At 41.5% G+C, this 18,484-nt stretch overlaps 1 protein-coding gene across 1 annotated transcript; it reads right to left on the reverse strand.

Annotated features, from left to right (window-relative positions):
- Positions 1-12,080: 12,080 nt before the first annotated feature.
- Positions 12,081-16,843, reverse strand: LOC117439948 (protein bangles and beads-like). The gene is given in 6 exon segments (XM_071206713.1): positions 12,081-12,724; positions 12,727-12,871; positions 12,873-13,001; positions 13,004-13,123; positions 13,126-14,609; positions 16,632-16,843. Coding segments are annotated over 5 exon segments (1,947 nt in total). The 5' UTR covers positions 14,602-14,609; positions 16,632-16,843; the 3' UTR covers positions 12,081-12,647.
- Positions 16,844-18,484: the final 1,641 nt, after the last annotated feature.

Below are 18,484 nucleotides of genomic sequence, written 5' to 3' on the forward strand. Positions count from 1 at the left end.
TTTGGCTGTGAGCTGCGGTTGCCAGATAAGCCAACATCCCCCATTTTCATCACTTGCAGCGCCCATCGTACAGGGCAAATGAAAAGTGTAACCGGGGTGAAAAGGGTGTTACATTTACTTAATTATGAATGTTGTTACATCAAGGTCGAAAATTAGGATGAGCCCCAACGGTCAAAACATTTATTTTTTCTCCCAGAGCTGTCAGCGCAGCGCCTCCACAGATCTGGCGCCCTAGGCGAACATTTATAATGCCAGTGCGACGGGCCGGCCCTGGTCTCAGGTTACACTGTAGGAAATGTAGATACAACGCTACATTTCCCGCCCCGCCGCAGTCATGCAGCAGGCTACGGAGAGCTGCGAGAAACAGTTCCTCAGGAATCGAAAAGCGGAACCGAAATTCACATTTCTAAATGATACCGTTGGAATCGAAATGTTGGAACCGGTTCCGAACCGGAACCGGTTCTCGGTACCCAACCCTACCCATTAGTTTGTCGACTACAGTTTTGAAGCTTGAAATTGGCATTTTGGATTTTGCAATGTTTGTTTTTTTGGAAACAGAAGAGTTAAGAGAGTTGGGCTGAACGCTGAATAAGACAATGTATGCATCCAAAATCTAACATAACTTTCATAAAGTAAAAACATACTGCAAAGGACACTAACTTACAACATTAATATCATGTTGTATTGAAAAGACCTAAAGCTAGCAATTGAGACCACTAACTCAAAAGGAACATGTTTCAAAGGATTCCTCATTGCTGGATATGAGAAAGAATTAAAGTTTAAGGCCTTTCGGCATTGGCTTCACTTTTTTAGGAGGTGCCTCTTTATAATGCGCTAAACTATCCGCTTGATTGATTTGGCTTCTTTACATACCACAGACATGTAGTATCAGTTTCTCCTACATCTTGTGGAAGAAGTAGGATTTCTGAAAATGTCAAACATTGTTCCTTTAAAGTCATAATCATCAGTATGCTACATTGCCCTTTCTTGGTGACAATCAAGCTACAACGTAGACTTTTTTGTATTTAGTGAGTTGTTTTCAACACAAGAAATCCTCCAGTAACAGAATCACTATCGACCTCCACTGTGTACAATCTCTGCCTGCCCTCATTCTCCACAACTAGCCTCCCCCGCCTCACCCCTTCCCCTCTTACCGCCACTCTTTGAAGAAAAACACAGGACGTCTCATCTCAAAGGAGTGTTTTACATTCCATGTTCTGCAGCAGGCTGCGTTCATCGCTCTGAATAATACAACTTTGTTTCTAGTGTTGTTTACAATCCAATCCTGTTTACAATTAATAAGGTGAACTAGCTGTAATCTCATTGTTAGTGTGAATTTACAAAGCACATTGTGTGTATTTCTAAAAGCCCACTTCTTTTGCACATGCACTTGTGTAATCTTGTCATTCTCCTTAAGACTCTGTGTTCAATAAGCGATGCAGTAAGGGTCAGGAGAAAGTCAGCAGTGTGTACTTGAAGCCGTACAGAAACATTATTAGGGATAACTCCTTGTTGTTTCTAGGGGGGAAAAGTTATTGGGAACCTTTCTGGGAGGTTACCTCTTTAGAGTTACACGCATGCATGGACACACACCCAAATACACACACACTACAGCTTCTCTCCCTCTCTGCCTTCCCCTGAGTATCAGCTGAGTTTGCTGTCTTGCTAAGTAGTTCCAGGGATGCTGTTCCTTCGCTTCCTCTGAATGTCAGTAATACTTTGAGTGATGGCGGTCCTGACCTGCTTTACCTGACACTTCTCTGTCAGAAATGCACAGCAGTGGTGGATGTGGGTCGCGTCCCAGTGCCCATTGCTGAGTCACTCTGCTCACTCTACCTGTTTCAGCCACTTGCCAGGCCGGTTTGCCAAGGGGAGGGGGGAGACCCATCGTCATTGTTCACTTAATCTGACCTTTCTTCTTATCATCATAATAATAATAATAATTCCTTACATTTATTATAGCGCTTTTCCAGTGCTCAAAGCGCTTTACACATTACACACACATATTTTGTTATACATGCAATGGTCACAGGAGCAAGTTCAGGTGAAGTGTCTTGCCCAAGGACACAACGGCTTTACAGACACAGCGGGTTTCACCCCTTGATCTGATGATCATTGCACAGCGCACTGCGCCACACCGTCCATCTTCACGCCTCGAGGCGCTTTTACAAGTACACATTGATATGATACATGTACTGTGGACAATACCCACAGGAGCAAATCCGGGTGAAGTGTCTTGCCCAAGGACACAACGGCCTGACGCAGTGGCGGCAGGAGCGGGTTTCGAACTGGAGTTCCCCAGCACCCCCCTTGATCGATGATCAGACCACTGCGCTACCCGTCTCTACTCTTTGTGTACATCCTTGCTACCTCAAAGCTTGCCCCTATTTTTGTGACTTCCAGTGTTAGTTCAGTATGTTGTTCCCTAATAATATCCGTTGGTGGGAATTTTCTTTCAATCTCAGATTTCTTAATGTAGTGTAAACATATTGCAAGAGAAGACAATTTCATCTGATTTTGACATTTGACATTTCCCTTATGAAAAACAAAACAGCACATGGTGAATGAATTTACTGGGAACAAAGTCACTTCATACCACTTTAAAGCAAGATCCTAAGTAAATAAAATATATTTGTTGGACTCTTGTCAATGTTTGCCATGACCTACACAAAAGAAAATCAACACTGTCAAATGATTACCCTGCTGCACACAGTAACCCGGCAGAGACAGTGGTGACTTGCACATAAGTTGTACTATGTAACATTAGAGGGCAGCACAATTGTCTCAGTGATGGGCACATGGTTACACATTACAGCAACACCCACAAGGCTTCAAGCGTGTATAATCCACTTATGGAAGGTTATGGATTTCTCTCTATGTCAAACAGAGGCATTGTGAGAGGAAAACTCATATTTTACAGGGCGCATTTTGAGATTACACCAATAGAACTAAACATATTGTAATCATGGCACAAAACAAATATCTTATCAAAGTAAAACAAACTATGGGCAAACAGTCTAATTTGCTGTCCTGAAAATAAGATCTTGCAAACATGTCCCAAAGCAAAAGGGAATATGTCATGCATTAGGTATAAAACTGCCACAACCTTCAGTCGGTAACTGTAATATAAGATGGTGCTTGATTATGTCTAGGCAAGATCAATTGAGTCGCCATCTTTCACAAAAGTAGTCGCCTTCATTCTGCCGGGTGTTCCTCACACGTTGCAGTGGGTTGGAGGGTGTGTGCAGAGAGTACAAAGCAGGGAGGAGCCGCCAGTTCCTGCGTGGTGGACATATGGCACCCCCGTGGGCCAGGGGCATCATGGGAAGGGGGAGGCGTGGGGCACTGTGTGTATTATATGTGTGTGTTAATGTTTGCATGAACGTTTGTGCGCCTATGTACGTGTTGGGATGAATCTATGACAAAGTTAAGGGATTTAATGAGGCGTGCAGGGGGTCAGTGACAGAAGGCGGTCCCTGCACTCGCCCAGTGTTTCTCTATAAGTGCATCTGAAGGAGGGGCCAGTTTGAAGTCCTTGTTGCTCTAATACAATAAGACCCCCCACCTTCCTCCAATCCACACTTTCAATCTCAGTCCTTTTGTCCACTGCTTTCGCTTCAGTTTCTCTTTAGAATACTAGTGCACAAATGCAGGCACCACAAACTACTTTAATAAGTGAAATATTAACAATGTGTAAATTATAGAGGCTGTACATACCATAAACTCCTATTGGTTGTGAGTGTTGTGGGTGTGGTGTGTTTATGTGTGTATCTGCTGTGTATCCAGGCAGAATAATTCCTTTTTTATGAGTCCTGCCTACCTCGTTCTGAAAACATAGCTGGAATGTTCTCTTCTAGACAAAATGACGTACACAGACTGCTCATCTTTAAATGGAAAAAGTTAATTAAATGGTATATGGCATATATATAATGCATCATCTGTGGGAAATTGCATTGCCTTAACATGGTGTAATCCATGTGGCTCTTGAGGCATAGTAGGGATAGTGTTTTCCTACAAATGATCATTGTGTTCTATACGACGATGTCTGCAATGTTCTTATTTATGGTTAAATTCTAAATGCTTATTTGTTACTAATTTGAATAGAAAACAATCCCACTCTCTTTCTCTCCTTTTCTCTTTCTCCATTCTCTGCTAACATAACTGGATGTGAAAAGCTGGAATGACGATCTGCCACAGCACTTTAGAGTCCTCCACAGTTAAATACATGTTGACAGGCCAAGACAAAAGGAACACAAAGAACACTCTAGAGCTGATATAAAACAATATTCAGGTTTATTGGCCAATTCAGCTCTATTTTTCCTGGAATGCATTTTATGGAGCCTTTCTAACCCTTTTCTCTCCAATATGCAGTGCTGGCAATTCTCAATTACTAGTAGTTGTGTAAACGTGTGTGCCTTTTTGAGATTTGACCAAAAATGTGAACAGAATGAGTCTAATAACTCAGCCTTTTGTAAAAGTGGAACAAATGTAACGGCCTCTGGTATGTTCATGTAGTTCTGTGACTGCTGCCCATGTGCCTGCTGCAGCTGGACTATAGGTGACAGATGCTTTGAGCTGCTATTTTTAGGAGGCTGCTAGAAAAGTACTTTTCGCATCTACCTAACACATAACAATCATCAATGTCTAACATAGTATAGTGCTCGAGTATTACTTGAAGTATATGGAGAGAGACAGAGCTTGCGTAGTATTTACATCAACGTAGTATTTACATCAACCTACGAAACAGTCTGTCATTTCCCTTTCACTACAGCTAAATATAATTGATTTACCCTCATCCAAAACGCACAAACTTGTGTGTGTGTGTGTGTGTGTGTGTGTGTGTGTGTGTGTGTGTGTGTGTGTGTGTGTGTGTGTGTGTGTGTGTGTGTGTGTGTGTGTGTGTGTGTGTGTGTGTGTGTGTGTGTGTGTGTGTTAGAGAGTTCATTGGAATAGAATGTGGTATTTCAAGCTGTCATACCAGTCAGCCCCCCTGCCAACTTGCCTATAATAATGTTGTCCCGCACATCTCCTTTTAGTGTTTGCCTTCCTGTTGTGTTTGGTGCTTGTTGTCTTCAACACAATTTGCTGCCAAACCCTGTACTTGTCAAATTCCCATGATGACTGACCGGACAGACTCACTGTATTAAGTTGGTCAATTGTCTAAGAATGTACTACTGTAGGTAACATCTTGTGAAGGTCTTATTTAGCACATAAATAAATCAGCTGATAAGCCAGCCAAAATTACTCAGCACTCAATCAATGCCTTTCCTGCACATTTGTTATGAATAGAAGTAAATGTGGAGTTCAAACAACTAGAACCACTCGGTAAGGGTCTGGCAAAGTTCATTGTCAAGTTGTAATGTTATAAATATAGTCTGACTTGAAGCAGGGGACACAAACACAGGAATCTGGAGCCAAAGGCAAACACTTGCCCTGACTTTACTTTTTACTACGATGTATTAATTTCTCGCTTTAGGCCACTAACGGAACATTCTATTCACCAATAATCACTCATACATAGTTGTGTGTTAACGGATGATACATGCTGCTCTTACTTTAACCTTTATCTAAAATGAAGTCTTAACCTTCACACAAGTGTAAACGTCATAAAGGTCTCCACAAAGGTAAACATCCAAAAGCAGACTTAAAAACAATACGGAGGTGTAGATGCTAAGAGGAGGAGTTACTGCTCCAACAGGTCGGGAATTACCTCAAACAGAAACCCCTGCAGGTTCCTACTGCGAGCTGAGCCCTCAGTTTCTCTCTTCCTTTTCTAATTTAAATGTCACGTATCCACATACATACAGTAAATCCTTTCTTTGATGCTGCAACTTTCGCTATGCTTACCCTACCTTTTACTCCATGTCTTGTCCTTGCCCTATCCCTGCTGTCTCCAAAGTGTCAGAGGTCATTTCATTTCATGTATAAATAATTCACCAGGGGCCGTGCAGCCAGTGTGCAGTGGCTGTCTTAAACAAGCAGCAGCTTTGATTTAGCTCTGTCGCCAGAGGAACAGTGAAGGTCATCTCTCCCCAATGGACATTCCTCTGCAGCCACTGTGGCTGGGGTTGAAACAATTTACAGCTGGAATTGTATTACAAGGGCACAATTCTGTATAAGTACATTTTGTTTCATAAAAATAGAATGGCCAAAAGTGCTATCTGTCTTTATGTGTTTAAATTGTAAATGGACTGCAGTTGTATAATGCTTATTCTCACCACTCAAAGTTCTACAACACAAACAAAAATGTAGGCAGAGGCTACCGCACCTAAACATTAAAATGCCCGCTCACACATGCATATGCTATCAGGCGCAATTTGGGGTTATTTTGCCTTAGGACGCAGGGGGCAGGGATCAACCACCAATCAATACTATCTACCTTCTGGGCCCCGGTCCCATGATTATGTGATGTCTCTTCCTGTAGCTCCAGCTAAAAGCAAACGAAACCCAAATCTTAAAACCATCTTTTCATTATCATTCTGATTGTTTTGTTTTAAGTTGCTCAGAATGATAATGAAGTGTTTTGGGCTTTAAAACAGACGTTTTTTGGTAAGGTTTTTCGTTTATATACACCAACCCAAAGGTTTCTTACAATGGTCCTGGTTAATCTTCAGGGAATAAGTTGAATCTTTAAAAAAAGTACATTGTGCTCTGTTCTGCTTAAAATTGGTCGTAATAATCTTCCTCACTATAAACACTATGGCGCGATGGTGAATGCTTGAGAGGAAGGCAGCCAGTGGAATGAACTTCTGACTGCGTGTTTCCTTGCGACTTACAGGGCCTGGAGTCTTGATCAAGGTGACCGCACACAGAATGAGTTATCTCTAATCTACAACACACATTGTGTTTATGCACTCCATGTAAGCAATATTTCTTTCATTGACTCTGTGATAACAGGTGTGTGTTCAGTGTATAACGTAATGTTTCTTTTCTTTGAGGATGGTATCAAAATAGCTCTGATATAAGGTGATTGTCATGATATATGTTGTAAATACATGCATTTTAGCATCATTAGTACAATTTAAAAGTAGAAATTAGATTAGAAAGAGTATTTTGTTGTTACCCGTTCAGATATCCCTTAATTTTTTATTTTAGGCAGTTAATACAAACAGCCTGAAATCATCTTGGGGTTTCTGATTGTACAAATCTATTTGTGGGTAGCGAACATAGGGACCAGCACTCTGTGCATCAGCGGGGGCACTGCACTAATGAACAAATAATAGAAAAAACAACATAATGACGGCTGAATTACATCAAGTTGAAATTGATCCCTATCCTATTGTACATTCATGTAATGGCTGCCATTTGATTTGCATGCTTCATATATTGCCCTCACATAATCCCACATGAAAAAAAAACAGTGTGCTGTAAAGATTGGAGACTTCATACTCCTTTCGTTTTCTCGGGTTCCCCGGTGATCTATTCTGGATCCGCTTCTGTATGCGTATGTTCTGCCTTTCTGAAATGACGATCTGAATGTTCGAAACATTCATGCTGTTCAATGACTCCATATTAGAAATGACAAATTCCACAATCAAGGAAGGGTGCCTTGTCTAATAATGTTTAAAAAAGAGGGCCTAACCTAGGTATTGATTTTGACTCATAAGTCATTCATACTTTTATCTCCTACAGACTTCACAGTGCACCTTATTCTGGTCCAAGCTGACAAAATACATTTATTTTTAAATTGTATTCACCCTTGCTCTTTGTTTTTAAATAATGACCCAAATCCTATGATGCAATGCTTTCCATCATATACAGTTGGGCGACTTTACTCCAATCCACGTTGCCGCTAAAAGGTCATTCATAATCTCAATTGTAATGCTCACTTTAGAGTAATCTGCTGAGTGTCTATTGTAAAGGATGTGGTGAATTATTGAGGGACACAGTCTATCCTTAATGTTACTAGTAACATTAGTGTGGGCTGTTCCTGCTATTACAAATGTTAAAATGTGTTCTATCAAGAGAACTATTGTGTCTGTATTTCAAAGAACGATGGATGTAGCGGTTGTAGATGCTGTCTCAACTTTCATTTTGGTGCGACGTGATATTAAATACTTGCTGATACAACGACTTTGGCACTGAAAATCTCAGCAAGTGTGGAGCCAAAACAAAAACTGAGATGACATCCACACTGCTACCTGCTATGGTGATGTCAACAATCTCAATAGATTTCTGAAGAAGCAAAGTAGTGTGAGTGAGTTTTTCTTTGTGTGTTGCCCTGAATCATTTGGTTGTTCTCGCATGGGAAATACATATAGGTATGGTTGAGAATCCACAGGCCCTATATGTTTACGCAAATACTGTTGACATGGATACTAATCAGTCACACACACACACACACACACACACACACACACACACACACACACACACACACACACACACACACACACACACACACACACACACACACACACACACACACACACACACACACACACACATACACACACACACACACACACACACAACCACCAACAAAGACACTGCTTTCTATTCCGTCTTACTCTGCAGATGCAGCTGCTGTACTGAGTAAGCACTTTGCTGCTTTCATATTGTGTGTGTGTGTGTGTGTGTGTGTGTGTGTGTGTGTGTGTGTGTGTGCGTGCGTGCGTGCGTGCGTGCGTGCGTGTGTGTGTGTGTGTGTGTGTGTGTGTGTGTGTGTGGCTCAGCGAGATAAAGTGTGCGTGTGTGAGGAGTAAAGGGGTGATGGGATCTTCGAGCAGACAAAGGGGAATCACTGCTACTCTCAGCGTCCATTAGACTAACCCTATGGATCAATATTGATCCGTACTACCACTGAGCTCTGTCTAATAGGCTTCTGCCCGCCCTGATACAATGACAGCATTAGCGCACATATCCAGATGGATGGATTCGGGGGTGGGAGGGTGAACCATAGCCAGAACAAGAGAGTGAGGGTGATAAAGAGTCTTACAAAGATGTACAGGTCCAGAGGAAAAAGGCGAGAAGGCAGAAAGGCTGATAATGTGTAGAGGACAGAACCTAAGAGAGAGAGAAAAAGCGAGGGAGATAAACCAGATAAGAAAAACAGAAACATCTTAGTTTCATTATGTAGGCACAGTCTGAACCACAAGATGAATCCATAAGAAACACTCTTGCTCTCTCAGCATGTCAGTGACTTAGTGCATCTTCTCCATACTGACCATTTTAGAGAACATAAAGGGAAAGAGAGGAAGTCCCTGTACAGCCATCACAGTAAAAGCATTCAGTATGTGTGAAGAAAGAGTAAAGGAAGGAGAGACTTGTTTGTTTTTGGCATGTGTGTCTTGTGTGTTTTCCTGTCTGTACTTCTGCTCTGACACCCTCTTGCTTGAATAATAAATAATGATCAGCTGTTGCTGTAATTTGGCCACCTGCCTCTTATTATCTCCTCAGCCAGCTGAGTGGACGGAGCTGGGATGGGGAGAGAATCTCTGATATCAGAAAGCATTTCTCTCCTCACTCACATTATCCTTGTTTGTTATGTCAGTTATAGAAAACTAAGAGGTTCCTTCCCAAAGCACACAGGGCATAGGATACATTTAATTTAACAACCATTTAAATGTGTATAAATACCGTTATGTTAAATATTGCATTAGGAAAGTTTGTCAGAAGGTAAACGCAGCTCAGTCTTATACATTTACAATAAAGCTTTAAATGCCATGAAAATACATTTTCAACTTTAAAAGGGTTTGGGTTGAGGATTTTTGCTATACACACCAGAAGAAGGCAGGGCTCAGTTGGAGAAAAAGTTATGCCATCCATTTCATTTATCACTCAGGATTTAGCTTTATTTATATCCAATCCGATGAGGGCTGTGAGCTGCCCGAAAAACAAGAACGAAAACAAATTTGAAAACGTGACCTAGTAGGTCAGTGTCTCATGCATTTCCCCATAATGTAGCCTTTGGATTTAGTTCACGTTTTTCTTTTCCTTTTGCTTTTCAGAGGCCTGCAGGCTAGTTTTCACACAGGGAAAAAAGAAGCTGGAACACAGTCCTGAGCTTTGTGCAGGGGCCTGCATATAGAGCACATAGTGTTGGGGTAACCAGGCAGTGCAGCTGGCCTTTCACAACTATGCAATTTTAAGGCAGTGTTTAAATCAAGATGCAAAAGACAAGAACACTGTTCTCCCACATGAACACACACATACAAGGAAAGGAAAGTGATGGAAAGTGAAAAAAGGGAAATGTTAAAATGATGAGCTTTTAATATAGGACTTTAGCCGTGGCTATATCGAAGTCAATTTTGTCACAAATAAATATCTTTAGCAACACATTTCCTTTGGTTCTGTCGTTACTACTACTATCAGTTAACTTCATTTGAAGGCCTTTCCAGATTTCTTTACTGTGCTACACCGGATATATACTGTTCTTTCAAGGTTAGCATATCATTTGGCTGCCAAACTTCCCTTCCAAATAAGTCAATTTGGCATTGCAGCGACATGACCTGTAAATAATAAAGGCCTGTAAGTTTAATCTATTAGTGATACGAAAGTAAAACCATTAAAATGCTTGCACCAAAATTGCTGTTATCGTTGGATAACGATGGCAAAGCTGTTAAACTTTAACACATGCCCATTTTGTGCGTATTGTCATTATTGTTTAATTATTGTTTTTCAGAGCATTGTAAACTTAGTAGTAGTAGTAGTAGAACCTTTATTTATCCTGGAAAATCAATTAAGAACAAATTCTTATTTACAATGATCACCCATCAAGTTTCATTCTTTGCAGAACTGATGCTTTTGTCCCTTTTTTAATACAATAAATAGTTTCCAAACCAGCAACCTAAGGCAGCAACTCGCATGCAAACAGAGTAAGACGTTTTGGCAAAGCTATTGAGCAAGAAATATGAAAACATGCCAGCGATTTCATCCTCCCGGACCCAAAAACCCTCAACATTCCTTTCATACATTTGCAGTGCTTGAGTATTTTTTTAAAGAAATCGGAGAGAGCTGGTATGTGGAAGGGCCCATTATGGAACTACTTCTATGGGAGGTTACTTTTATCACTCTCCCATCTCCTCTTATGTTCTGACCCATGGCCCAGTAGTTATTTCAAGGTTGGATGACTATACTCTAGCCCACCCTCTACCAGACATGCACTCACCCGCCTCTCCCACTGTCCATATATGTTCACACACACATAGATGCACAGGAACACAATTATCATTTTACCCCCCTCTTGTTAATGTATGTGCATTAGCACCTGCACGACAAAGACCCTCTGGTCTATGACATTAGTGTGAACAGCAGGCGTGGCAGCATTCTTCAAGGAGCCATCAGGTAGGTGTTAAAACATGTTTATCACCCCTAACTACCGTCCGACTATATACGCATTGCTTTTAATATACATTTTTAAAGTATACGTGTGTATCCAGAAGGGACTTTATCTTATTTTCCTCTGTACAGCATCTTAGCAATTGCTTTCATCCCAGAACACCCTCCCCTACCCCCTCTTCCTTTTTCTCTGCCTCCTGCAAGCATTCCTGCCCCTCCCCCATTTAGTTCCCCTTGCCGGTATGGATCTGTGAAATGTTGGCAGGGTGTGCTGCTATGGCATAGAGCCTCGGCTGTAGGCATGGTGATGTGAAAGAGAAAGAGGTGAGGATGATTGCTTCAGAAAATAGACTGATTTCTCTGGACGCCGTCAAATCCTTTTGTTTGCCCAATCTTGACATGCAGGCTGCATACAAGTGGCAGCTATGTTCCACCAACCAACATATTTGTAATGTGGCCAGTGACCCAGAGGACATTGCTCTTCCTAGATATGAATAACCAGTCAAACTCCGAACCAATAGAGCTAATATCAGCTTGGTGGCAGTAGATGTCAACAAGTGGTTTGTAATTAACAGTGTAGATTTTCTGTACATAATGTTACGACACAAACACAAATTATGCATTTAATTTTTTTTTTTTTTATGGTTGGAAATGTGTGAGGGTCTACTGGTTTATCAGTAAGAATGTGTTATCTGTAGCTTAGAATAAAATGCAATAAATCCTACTTGTAACCCAGTGCCTTAGACAAATATAACACACTTGATGAGGAGGGGAAGCATGAAAAGAAAAGAAGATCAGTGTAGGCTATAACAATCTCTTTTTATTCTCTATTCTGAACAATCAATTTAAAGTGAACAGTCCTCACAGGTACCATTATTATAAAAGGCCAAAACAGTTATGTCATGTCTCTGCATATAGTAATAGAAAGGATATATGACATTCTAAATCAGATCAGATAATATGCTAATAACGAATGCTGTTCCAATAAACCACTTTGCAATATTAATCGAGCTCACACACAAACACAATTTATTCATTCCATTCATTAGTATCATATTTACTGTCCAGTATTTTTGCTCTGCTGTCCAGTTTCACACTGTCTTCACTCATCTCTATTCCAAACTCAAGTCTCCTGTCTACCCTCCAATTTCTCTTCCGCTCTCTCTCTATCTCTGTCTCTTCTGTTCTCAAGTTGTTGCATTCATTTTGGTTACTCAAAAGAAAACATCCTTTTTGCCTGAGTTACCACTATTGAAATTGCGGTGGTTACAGCAATCCAGAAAGCCTAGCTGTGTTTTTGATACCTTAATGGCTTTCTCAGGAGGATTAAACTGAATTCACATTGATTTAAAAGATGGCCTCTTTTTTCAGACTGCCTGGGTGACCTCAGTGCAGAGACCCTCTGCCATGCCGGACACTGCGTCGAGAACTTCCTGGACATCCCACTCATCTTCACCTCCTTTTTCAGTTCAAAGTCACTCTGCTCCTTGATCTGTGTCTCCTCTGGCTTTTCATTACCATTAACACATTCCTCTGTCGGTGTCGCCGCATAATTTGTGCACTCTCCATTCACAGTTGGAAGGGCATCTACTTTCTGCCACAACATCTGTAACAGAAGGGCTCTCTATATCTCCATTTTCCATCTTGCTTTCTACCTCAGGCTCTGGGCAAGGCAACTCTTCCACCGAGGCTTCAGCTACCCTCTTCGGACTCAATAGTAAGTTTGGTTAGCAGAGACGGACTCTGAGATGACAATCTCAGGAACAGGTTCTGCTGCTGCGGGCTCAGCTGCAACATATTCCTCTTCTGGTGCAGTCTCCAAGACTGTAGGTGCTTCTGCTTCTACAGTCCAAGTTCAGTAGTCTCAGATGTGGCAACTATTGGTTCTGACTCAACTTCTTCAACTTTTTCCTCTGCTGCAGATTTCACAGCTTCGACCACCTGCTCTGGTAATTGTTCCAGCTCTGGTGCTGGCTCTGGTTTGATATCCGGCTCAGGTTCTGGGGCTTGCTCTAGCACTGCAGCAGCCTCGGCCACTGGCTCAGGCTCAGGGACAGCTGCAGGTACCACTGCTTCCTTCACAGCAGCTTCTGGCTCAGTAACAGTCTCTGGGGTGGGCGCTTCCTCTGTGATGACAGGAACAACCTCTGGCTCTGGCACAGATACTACAGCTGCAGCAGGTTCTTCTACAGGTGCTGGAGCTGGGAGCTCCACTGGAGCTTGCTCCTCTACTACTGGGGCTGACTCCTCTGCTGCTGCAGCTGGTTCTGCTGCTGCAGCTGGTTCTGCTGCTGCAGCTGGTTCTACTGCAGCTGGTTCTACTGCTGCTGGTTTTTCAACAACTGCAGCTGGTTCCTCTACTACTGCAGCTGGTTCTTCAACTACTGCAGCTGGTACTTCTACTACTGCAGCTGGTTCTTCAACTACTGCAGCTGGTACTTCTACTACTGCAGCTGGTTCTTCTACTACTGCAGCTGGTTCTTCAACTACTGCAGCTGGTACTTCTACTACTGCAGCTGGTTGTTCTACTACTGCAGCTGGTTGTTCTACTACTGCAGCTGGTTGTTCTACTACTGCAGCTGGTTGTTCTACTACTGCAGCTGGTTCCTCTACTACTGCAGCTGGTTCTTCAACAACTGCAGCTGGTTCTACTGCAGCTGGTTGTTCTACTACTGCAGCTGGTTGTTCTACTACTGCAGCTGGTTCTTCAACAACTGCAGCTGGTTCTACTGCTGCTGGTTCTTCTACTACTGCAGCTGGCTCCTCTACTACTGCAGCTGGTTCTTCAACTACTGCAGCTGGTTCTTCAACTACTGCAGCTGGTTCTTCAACTACTGCAGCTGGTTCTTCTACTACTGCAGCTGGTTCCTCTACTACTGCAGCTGGTTCTTCAACAACTGCAGCTGGTTCTTCTACTACTGCAGCTGGTTCTTCAACAGCTGCAGCCGGTTCTACTACAGCTGGTTCATTTACTACTACCGCTGGTTCCTCTACTACTACAGCAGGTTCTTGTACTACTGCAGCTGGTTCTTCGACTGCCACAGCTGGTTCCTCTACTACTAGAACGGGTTCCTTTACTGTAGCTGGGTCCTCTGGAGGAGCTGATTTGGGCTCTTCTGGAGCTTCTAAAGCTTCAGTCACTGCGGCCACAGCTGACACCACAGCTTCCTTCACCACAATGGTTGCCTCAGCTGTCACATCAGCTATTGCTGGGGCTACAGCCTCGACTGCTGCAGTAACTGTTGCTGCAATCTCATCCTTTGCCTTATTGGGATCGCTCACATCATATCCCTTCCTCTTCTTGCTTAGTTTGCCTCCCATGGTGTCTCCTAGGAACAAGCAGATGAAGGTATATTTTAATATGAGAGATAAAATAAGGTTTAAAAATGCCCAAGCTGGCTTGGTTTGAAACCTGGATCTTCCAGTTGTCATGGTCAGATGCTAAACATTGAACATCTAATATAACACCAAAGCACAAAAAGGATAATAAGTTAGTTAGGTTGTTAAAATGTATACACCAAATGCAAACATTAGTTGGATTGTTTTTGTGTCAAAAATTCTAAAATGCAGTGTGAGTCCAAATGAAAAAGCTATGCACTGTTCTGTCAGAAAGGGGAATGGAAAGAAGTCTATTGTCTAGAGGTTAACTAGAAGTTTAATTAGAAAACCGTTCTCTGCCAAACTGTTTGGCTAGAAAACTGTGTAAATGCATGGGAACCTTACTGAGATCAGACAACTCCACAGACTCTCTACCCTTTCAGGAATGGTGGGTAAGGCCCAGTGCCAAATCAGCCCACAACTCTGAGTTAGGCATCTATGATGTAAATGTACAACTTGTTCTCTCTCAAGATGATAAGCTGAAAAGTAAAACATCTAAAAAAGAAGTAGATGTCATGGGAATAAAGCAACCATGTAGTCCTTTGTGTTAATGTGAAACCCTGTTGTGGCTATAGAGGAAGAGTTTGTGATTGCAACATAATGCAACTTCCTTCCAGTGACAGAAAAGAGAACTAGAAGTTCAACTTTATCTTGTATCAGCTGACCCTGAACAAATGAATAGGTTTAAATATGAGAAGGCTGTTAAAGATCTCATGATTCTCAATAATAGAGACTAGCCCACACATTTATTTAAAATGTAAAAAATCTGATAATTGTAATCTCTATTTGCCAAATCCTATTCCAAGTTGGACATGTTATCTCACACAGGTTGCTTTTCATATTATATGTTAAAGATGACTGTAGGAGAGAATGTGCGTAAAATCTGGGAACTGTCCATAGTGCTGCAATGGAGCAATCAAGACAGGATGCGCCATACACTACGGGATAGGCTCCATTACACCCATTTACAGTAAAATGAACAGGCCAGTGGTGATCAAAATACGTTATTTTGTGCTTTTACAGCAACGTCTGACTTATTTGGCGTTAGGATATATACCATTAACTTATCATTATTTATTTTTCATGTGGTCGATGTGTATTATGCCAATTTATTCGCCAGAAATCATCGTAGGCCTCCCAATCAGACAAAGCCACAATGTACAGTTTGAGAAAAAACGTGATATTTCGACATCAAATCAAGTTAAATTAAGCCAATTACCTGGTTAGTACGAACATCAAATCTACACTACACACACAGCAATATATCGGCGTTCATTTTGGAAAGATAAAGAAGACAGCTAGTAGGCTACGGCAGCATGTGCTGGCCGGTAACAAAGGATGGGGATTCCTCACCAGCAGATACTCTCTGACAAAAGTCATTTGATTAGATTGGCAGCAAACACTTCTAATCTGTCCTATACAATATAATATAAAACCATACAACGCTAGGGGGGGGGGGGGGAATACACTAAACACTGCACTGGCTACGGACACTTGAGGGATAAAAGCTGTATTGGGGTCTCCATCCCCCATTTCAACCCGCCCACCGCTGCTTCTCTCAGCTGCTCTGCCCATTTTGTTCACGAGCAAATGTGGTACTCACACGGACGTGCAAAAGAAAACCAATTTGACCACAATGAAGCGATAATAACTTACAGGCATCGCAACTTCATAACTTTGTTTTGCGCTTTCCTCTATCCCAGCAGGTTTTTTAAAATCCTGGCCTAGAAGAAGACGCACTAAATCAAATTCGACCGCTGCGGACGAAAAAAATCGTCCGCAGCCTTCAAATGTAGACATTTGCATAAAAGGAGAAAAGCAAAGAGAGGCAACAATGGGTAAACTGCAGCCCATCTTTCTTTCTTTTTCTCTACACCTATTTGATTTCTTTTTACGCATAGAACATAGCCTACCAACCCCATACGTGATGCAATTGAAAATGAAAAATTAATCAATGCTCGGATGAAACCAACCTGTATTTCTAGAGAGTGATCACTTGGTCTTCTTTTCCAGGCTCCGGGTGGATGTGACAATGGAGGTAAACCTTAGGAGTGACAGCTGCAGATTCCTCCCCTGCTCTCCGAGGTGCAGCTTGGGACTGTGTTGTAACTGAGGAGTGCCCCCTCACCGTTTTCTAGACATCTGTCGCTATCACAATCCAGCCAACCCCTCTCCTGCTCCGGCTGCAATCTATACCCTCCCCATCTTTAACCCCTCCTCTCCCGCACACACACACTTTCGTGCATATTTCTCTGTTGTGTACATGCATATGCGCACTGAGGGTGATTATGAGCGGACTGGCACTAATTTCAAGTATTAAAATGACAATTTATCCTCTGTTCTTGCTTTAACAAATACTACAACTAAAATAATGCATGTTAGCCCCCTCCCCACAGGAGTATTACCCTACCATATTATCAATTATTCATAAGAGACATTATGTCAGCAAAACCACTTGTGCGTGCACAAACACAGTGATCTTCACACGAAATCACATTGAGTCCTTGATTTTCGTTTTAAAATGATGTTTCTGGCATTCTCATCCACTTGCATCATGAATGGTAATCATTCAAAGAAGAATAACACAATTAAAGGCTTTTTCGGTAAATTATAAGGCAAACTCTTTTTTTTAAAGCACTTCATTGAATCTACATGATGCAAAATGTGTTTTATGCATGAGCTGGGGTAATCTGCTGATACATGGAAATTGATGTTTGGATCAATATGGGCTTCTAAATAACTCGTATAAATCATGTGGCATTATAAATATATACAAGAACGTTTTTATTGTATGTGCATACATGCCTGGCTTCAAATGAATGGAATGTTCTTGTTAGGAGGACCAAAAGTATTCAAATGCATTGCCCTGATCTGCTATTTGCCTTCCATGTGTTAATGGGACAAGGTTGGTCCGGGGTGAAACTTAATGAAATTCAACAACAGACCCTTCCAGGTTAACATGTTGTCTAATATAACAATTTGACCCGAGCAGCATGCCACTGACACACTGTTGAGGTATCTAAAACCAAGTATAAAGATAGCCATGTATTCATCAAATAAAGTTGTGGTAGAACTATCAAGATAATTTTATTTTCTCCAACAATACAAATTATAATCTAGTATAAAGTATCTCAATAATTCCATCAACAGTTCCATTGTTACCATTTGCATAGCCTTATGTGAAAAAGAAAGGCGAGATTGGGTCTTTCCCTGATAGTTCACACAAACACGTTTTCTTAACAGCACCTCTCAGTGAAACTAGAAGAAATACATCACCAATTACACAACAATGGGGCTGAAGATCTGATTACATCACTCAAAACTCACCAAACTGGTATTTAATCAAAAGAAGGGCTAAAGCAGCCAAACAGGTTTGTCCTGGTTTGGGCATATGGGGAGATTTTCAAAAATATTTTAAAATCAATTAAATAAATAGTGGCTACTTGACATACTCTCTAGCTTATGTATAACCTAAAGTAATTAAAGGAGTGGATGTGTCTCAGGACATGTAAACAAAGGAATGGGCAATATATGTTGCATTATATATATATATATATATATATATATATATATATTTATGTTTTAACAACATATTCCCTGTGGGAACCAAGTGCTTTTGGCAGTTTTACAAGCATTTTTTCTTTTCTTTTCCCTTCTTCCCGACTGGTGTTTTTCCTCAGGGACCTTTCAATAAATACAATTTATCACTCGTGTTTTAGAGAGTTCACGCCAAACAGACAGTTGTATTGAGTTGACAGCACCCCCTTCTGTTGACAAGAGCACATAGCACAACACAGCATCTTCTGATGAACCTTTTTGTGCATTA

This window comes from Pseudochaenichthys georgianus, chromosome 3 (genome assembly GCF_902827115.2).
Source record: "Pseudochaenichthys georgianus chromosome 3, fPseGeo1.2, whole genome shotgun sequence".
Classification (NCBI taxonomy): Eukaryota; Metazoa; Chordata; class Actinopteri; order Perciformes; family Channichthyidae; genus Pseudochaenichthys; species Pseudochaenichthys georgianus.